At 32.2% G+C, this 7880-nt stretch overlaps 1 protein-coding gene across 1 annotated transcript in view; it reads right to left on the bottom strand.

Annotated features, from left to right (window-relative positions):
- Positions 1-3986: 3986 nt before the first annotated feature.
- Positions 3987-7880, bottom strand: part of LOC118747126 — a 73156-nt gene continuing 69262 nt past the window's right edge. The window contains exon 23 of the mRNA XM_036481116.1: positions 3987-4082. Within this exon, the coding sequence (XP_036337009.1) occupies positions 3987-4082 (96 nt within the window). The remainder of the gene's footprint in view (positions 4083-7880) is intronic.

Genomic DNA, 7880 nt, shown 5'->3' with positions numbered 1-7880 from the left:
TCGATGAAGCTGCGAATCTGTCAAGTGCCTCTACATAAAAATATTGTAATTTTGAGGATAGCAAAACCAGTATTTTTTATATTCTTTCATATTTTATATCTTATTATACTTAGTTTTGTTGAGTTTGCATCAATATACTTTATTGAATGAAGCCTAAGCAATAAAAAATATTCAGTATAGAACCTATTCGTATACCTATAAATAAAAGACTTATGGCCTTATTCATAAAAAATAAAGTAGCTTTATAAATTGACGTTTTCATACATTTTTCAATTTATAAACCTTTTATAAGACTACTTTATTTTTTATGAATAAGGCCATTCAGTTTTATTATAGGTAAAATGACCTTTTTTATTAATTCTAAACTACAGTGTAGTCAGAAAATTCTTCTTCTTTCGTAGAACATATGATTGCTTTTATTATTAACACTATAAAAAACATGACTAAAATTATAGCACAACACTTTCATTATATTTTAATCAATAATGTTAAGCGTTTTTGCAAAACGATTTGTTAAACAAAAACGCCTAAAATTAACGATAAAAACAAACTAAAAGTGTTGTGTTATAATTCGTAATATGTTTTTTACAGTGTGGAGAATGAAAGCAAAGTCGCACATTCTACGAAACAAGCGCAGATTTTACGAAAGTAGTTTCGTTAAATATACGAATTATTTCTGTGCATTTTACAAAAATTTCATAAAAAAATACAGAAATAGTACGAATTTTTTCAGTAAATAATACGAAATTCGTTAGTAAATAGTACGAAATTCTTTAGTAAATAGTACTAAATTCCTTAGTAAATAGTGAGAATAAATTAGTAAAATGTACTAAAAATCTGATGCATCATATTTTCGTAGTATGTACGAAAACGGTCTCGTATAATCAACGAAAACTTTCGTGGCTCAAAATGACGAAAAATTTCGTAAGATTTACGGTTTTCGTTATATTTACGTAGATTTTATTTTCAGTGTAGTCATTCTAGAACTCTTTCCCTTTCATAATATTCATACTGCGTTCCCGACTTTTTTTATTCATCACATTTTGTTGCACAGTGTCGCTAAGAAATACTCCAATTAAAATTGCCTTAGTGCGAGTATGCAATATTCTCATGGTGCTCTTAAATGTAGTTTTGGAGACGCCTAATTTTTTATTGGCCAATGTTACGATATTTATTCTTCAAACGTGCAACTTTGTCATGAATAATTAAGTTAAAACAGTAGCAGTTTCCCATTGTTTATAGTAAAGTTCCGGATAAATTTCTGGCTCCACGAGCAAATGGGTTGATAGTGAAAACAATTTCAAGCAATCTTTCTAAATATGAACCAAATTGGACCATAAATGCGGGTTTTCCGAATAGTTCGGACCCCCGCGCCACCTATTGGCATATTTTTTTATGCAGTTTTCCTTTTTATTTAGGTAATATGTATTAAAAATATAAACGAAATTTTACCAAAAATGCAAGGTTTCGAAATATTTCGACCCCCGCGCCACCTTTCGGGCAAATTTTTTTTTAGCTGTTTCTTTCCACGGAAGTAATATGTGTACAATCTAAATATAAAAAAAAAAAAATAATGTAAAAAAAATAATTTTTAAAAACAAGCTTTTATTTAACCGGTACAATCAAAGGAATAAAATGAGGTAGTGTAACAAAAGATTTTTTAGCAAGAAAATTTTGTCAAAGCTGCACTAAAATGAATAAAATAAAATAAGTTAATGTCTCGTTAAAGTTACTAAAAGCCATTTAGTGAAAGGAGTTATTCAAACTCTAATGAAAATTACTAACAATTTGTACTAATTTACTTCGTTTTTAAAAAAGCTTGTCGCGCGAATAGCAAACCGGCATTTAAATATCTGCATACATATATATACTACATACATACCTAACCAACTATGCGTGTACGCTGAATAGTGGTTTTACGTTCTTTGGCAAATTACGCTCTGTTAGCCATAAATATTACTATTTTTTGACCGCCTTTGAATATAGACCCCTGGACCATATGGGGAATTCATTTATATTTTAAATTGCATTGTCATCGTGATTGGAACTATGCTGAAAATTTCAAGTCTCTAACTTGTCGGGAAGTCAGTTTAAAATCGATTGGAAATTTCCGCGATTTGCGCGGGATGACCAAGTTAAATAAAAGCTTATAAAAAAAATCGTATTTTGCAAATATCTCGAATCCTGCGCCACCTAGCGTACTAAATCAGCTATCGTATTGCATTTTTATCGGGTTCTCAGCTACGACGTCTGGGCCTGATTTTAAAAACACTTTCACACCGTACAGTGGTAGCCACACTTAACACCGTACAGTGGTAGAAATGGCCAATTTGGCGGCGTTTTAGTGAAATTTTAACTTTTCGAATCCCGCCGAATTTCTTTGTTTTTTTTTACAACTAACAAACCAACAGATTTAATGTTTTTTTGTTTTGTTTTGCTTTCAATATTCGCCCAGCTGTAGGCGTTCAAACTAAGGATATGTTTCAGCAAGTGTATTAATTATTTTCGCGCATATTTGCAGTACAATTTTTAATTTTCTAACTGTCTGTTTGGATTAGTGGTTTAATTGAAATTACTGTGTATGTGTTAAATTAAAAAAATATATATATGTTTGTGGCCCGTGCGTATAGTAAAGTGTTTTAGCATCTGTAACCCAATCTTCGGTGGAATAAAAGTTGGGTGGATTCGACAAAATTCGCCCCCGGAATTTGGTTTATTTTTTAGTATGATCAATTTTCTATTTTAAGTTGAAGAATTAAGTACAGGTTTTTGCATCTTTTTGTGGTTTGACTCTTTTTAGGTACAATTTCAGAGTCAAAACGCACCCTTTTTTTAGTTTGGCACAGTGAACTTGTACCAACAAACAAGTTTTTGGCTATCGAGAATCATGTATTTTGTATGATTGTATTATTGATCCCTCAAAGTATACGAATACAAAAATATTCAAAAAATATTACACCTAAATTTTGTTATTTTTTCGAAGTTTCGTAAAAAGTCTTCAAAAGGACGACCAAATCGTCAACCTGGCAACGCTGATCATAATACCAATTCTCTAGTATATCATTTGGCGCAAGGATATGTCCTTTGGAGTTTGGTTCGGTGCGTGAGGAAATCTTTTGACTGACACCCCCAGGCAAATGGCCACAAGTGACTATTTTAAGTACGATTCAGTCGCAGTTCACAACGTCCGGATATTTAAGTATATTCCAATATCTTTTGGGTAGCAACCAAACAACCGTTTGGGAGAGAGCTAAAGTGAGGAGACCAAAAACCTCGCGTGCGCTGGGTTTGAGTTTCTCCACGTTAAAACGCCTCCAAATGAAAACTACAACAATTCCGCGGATGAGACTCCATTCTTTTGTGTAAAGGACTGTGATGATTCTAGGGTATGCGCCTAGAATATCCAGACCCTTGATGGAGAAGGTGGCTCTGCCCGACTGGTTGATGTCCTCGTGAAGACGAAGGCTGACAACACCGCCATCCAAGAAATGCTATGGAATGGCAAGAAAGCAGGAAAAGCATAGAGCCTTGCGACGTCTACTACAGCTGCCACGTAAAGGAGCGCAATTTCGAAATGGCATTTGTAGCGGAAGAGAGACTCCGTGGCCAATGAGCTCAAGTTTATGCAAATTTTTATACTGAATATCGAGCTGGAATTTAAGACAGTACAGAATTTAATAACTACAAACAGAAACCAGTTGTTATAAAGATACGTAACAAGGAATTATATACTTACCTTAAATTCTCTGAAGCCGTTAAAATACATTTATATGCAGTTTTTTTACATGTATTTATATTTAAGTATATGGTTAAGTATGTATAATAAGTCATACATTTACTTTAAATTAACTAACAAATAAAGGTACATTTTGCGATTGCAAATTTTTCGTATTGAAGTTTTATAATTTACTTATTATTTATTTGGGTTTCTCATTCTTCCCTTTACATGCTATTAACTAGTTTTCCTCGTATTTTTACATATATCCTTAGACATTGCGCGATGTACAATAATCTGTAACCACATCCTTATCCTCCACCTGATCGATTAGCACCAATTCATACACGATAATAGTGCCAGCCATCTGATGAGTGCAAGGATATATTTATATATATGTATATATATTATTTTAGTTAATTCTTGTTATATACATACATATATATATGTATACATAAACTATGTAATAATAAATACTATTCACATGAAGCAGCCCAGGATGGAAATTGAGATTTTAAGATTATTTACAAAAGAAACGAAAATTATTTAATTAAAATAAATGCTTAAAAATATTATATGCATTGTAATAATATAAATTGAGCCCAGTATTTTTATAAAATTACTCAAAACTTTGATAGGAAACAATAAATACCTCCCTAAGGCCGCAAATGCTTCAAGCTTATTAATAAATTTAAATCTCAATTTCAACCTTTTTCTAACTGTTTCATTGAATAGTTATAAACTCGTAAATTTACTTACTTATGTACACATGTATGTATATACGAGTACAGTGGGTGTACACTAGGGTTAAGTGTTTTTTGTATGCATAAAAGTCTGCGGTGAGCCAAGAATAACCCGCAATTTTTACATTTTTATTGTATGCATGCGCTTTTGGATCATAAAGCTCTCGCGAATTTCCGAAAAAATAACAAAACATATACATACATACCTAACACTAAAAATACGAAACGGTTTCAAAACTTCTAAACGGTACCGAATGAAAAATTTCCTCAGGGCCTTAACCTACCGAAAAATTCCAAAAGGTCCCAAAAGCCCAAAAAAATCAAAGAAAAGCTCCAAAACGCAGTCATGAGGAATTCGGCAAAGTTCCTAAAAACCACGACCCGGGAGAAGGTGCCGAAAAAAACAACATGTTCCCTAAAAATCCCGAAAAAATTAAAAAAAAAAAAGAATTTCGATAATTTTCATAAAAACAAAATCTGAATTCTACTGAAGAAATCCCACGAAAATTTCGAAACTCTTCAAAGAGCCTTCAGGATCTGCAGCCAAGCGAAAAATCACGAATTGTTTCCAAAGATCCGAAATTTTCTATATAAAACTTCAAAAACGAAAATAAGATGCAGCTGTTGACAAAGTTCCGAAAAACCCCGAAACATCTGGTAAAGCTCCAGAGAGAATACCGAAAAAATCGCAAAATAAAACACGAAAATTCTGGAAGAGTTTCGAAAATATACTGAAGGTCCCGTTCAAAAAACCCAAATAAACAAGGAATTCGTAAAAAAACTTCGTCATCTTAACCTCCCAAAAAAAACACTGGCTCAAAAAAAAGGCGAAACAAATCAAGAAAATGATCGCTAAAAATCGGAAAAGTTCCGAAAATACCGAAGGTCCCAATAAAAATCCCAAATGACGCCGAAAAACTTAGCGCGAAAAATCCTGAAAACTCCTAAAAGATTTTCTATGGTATTGAGAAAAAATCAAGAAACTAAATACGAATCCAATAAAGCACAAAAACTTTTGGAGCATAAAGACAGCAACCTGCACAATGCAGAAAAAAATACCGAAGAAATCTCCAAAAACTGCAAAACATTTTTATTATTATTACCTGCTCAAAAAATCTCGCGAAGACTTAGCTTTTTAATAGAATATTAATATTTAGTTTTAAAAGCCATGAGCAAACTACATTACACAAAGAGAAAGGTTTCTAATTGTGTCTTTGAAAACTCGTTACGATAAATTTCTCACTGACTTTTTGATGTCAAAATCCAAAAATAATCTTTATTCAAAGTCTCTGGTTGTGAAAAAAAACTTACTTTATACTTAAGCGCATTGTTTGGCTCCACAGGCTCCTTAATAAAAAGAGTCAAAAAAAAAGCAAAACCCTTGTATACGTACTCATACTTATATTTACAAACATTTATGACTATACTTAAGCAATAATGATGACAAACTTACCGCAAATATGAGGCGACGCGTCAAAAAGAAAAAACTTTTACCACTAAAGGCAATCAAATCGTGTATGATGATTTCATTTAAACGTTTCAGCTATGAAAATATGAGCAATAAATTTATAAATAAATAAAAGAGATGCGAAACGATTTTAGTTGAAGTTTCTTCAACAGAGGTTAACATAGCAAACAAATAAAAAAACAACGAAATTGAAAGGCAATTGGTTAAACAAATAAAATTGCACAAACTCAAAGGATAGGTTTGATGCAAATATGGGAATTTATCCATTTACTTGTAGATGTATGTATGTATATAGCATGTATGTAGGTATAGTACTAGTTATGTACTCACTTCTAGGTTCCAGAATTTCGTTGGTATCTCATACATGGTCGACATTATTTGATTAGCTTCGTTATGTACGGCGCCAGCCGACAACATCATTGTTGAAATGCGCACCAACACGAATAGTAATGAGAACCAAAAGTAAATTTCTTTCATAAAGTTTTCTCGAGTGCTATAGTCGCATATGGGTAAAATCATGAAAGAATACATGCATAAGTAAATATTATTATATTGTTAAGTGGAGCTCATAACACTGTGGTGACGCTAAAATGACAAAAAAAAACACCCAGATACGTAAACTTAATTTTACGTCGCAGATTACGGATATGGATACCGTTTTTCTTGATCAGGTCATTTTCTTAAGATTTTTTCATTTAAATTTTGCCAATGAAAAAAAATCAAATTTTAATATGGGAAAGGTTACTCATACGCCATGTACGGTTATTTACAAGTACAGCCATCTCCGACACAGCGTATACGTAACATTATGGCATGGTTTCGGATAACGGTATACAGATGCATAACCTATGACCGAAAATTAAGTTAACGTGTCTGGGCGTTTTTTTTTCTGAGTCAACTTGAGATTTTCTATACATTGTAATTAGCTTATGCCAAACGGTTGGAGAGTCCTAATCTTAAGTATATATAAATAGGCATTCATGTTTCCTTTACAACCCTTTTACGACTAAACTATACTTCCAAGGTATAAACAATTATATATCATTGGAAAAGTATTTTGATGCTGATGTCCAGGCAATTCATAAAATTTCAAGGTAGCGTAACATAAAGCGAAAAAATCAATTCAAAAGTGACATCAATACCAATGTCATACATGTACATGGTTGGGCCAGAAATGCCTCCTAAATGTACGCTTTAATATTCATACTGAATCATAGAAACGTGCTAAGCAGCAGTTTAGGAATAACAGCCAGTTTCACCAAACTATTTAAGTGGAAATTAACTTAAATTTAATTTTGTATTTAATTCTCATTTGAATAATTTCCAGTTTCAATAAACTATTTATTTAAGTGAGTAAAAAGTGGTTGTAAAACAGACTAGGCCAGCGAAAGTTTTCATTTGTACTGAGAGCTTTTGAAAGCTTTGGCACGCTGTGTTATAAAAGCAGGGCTGGTATACAAGTAAGCAGCGGATACACAATGATCAGGTGATTAAACGTGTAACACCTCTGAGTGTGGTTATTCTGATTTAATTTATGTTTAAGTGAAGAGCATAGGTCACTTAAATCAAAATTAAAATTGATCGGTGAAACCACAAATTCCCAAATTGAAGTAATTTTCACTTAAATAATTTGGTGAAACTGGCTGTTAGACTCAACCAAGGAAGAAGATAAAGTTGAGTATGTAGAATAAGATAGGGATAAATGCAGAGATTAAAATAAAAGTAAAGAAACCTACACATAAAGACAAAGAGGAAGGTAAATTTAAATACTTAAATAAAAAAAACAATACAGATAAAGATCTGAAGGAGTGATAAATATAAAAATGAAGAGATTAAAAATCGGCATAGACAAAGGTAGAGACAAAAAAGAGAAAAAGAGTAAGATAAAATTTAAGAATGACATGTTATGTTGTGTTGTGTTGTGTTGTGTTGTGTTGTGTTGTGTTGTGTTGTG

This window comes from Rhagoletis pomonella, unplaced genomic scaffold (genome assembly GCF_013731165.1).
Source record: "Rhagoletis pomonella isolate Grant_MI unplaced genomic scaffold, Rhpom_1.0 Rhpom_scaffold_00011, whole genome shotgun sequence".
NCBI lineage: Eukaryota > Metazoa > Arthropoda > Insecta > Diptera > Tephritidae > Rhagoletis > Rhagoletis pomonella.
This window is presented reverse-complemented; position numbering and strand designations above follow the sequence as displayed.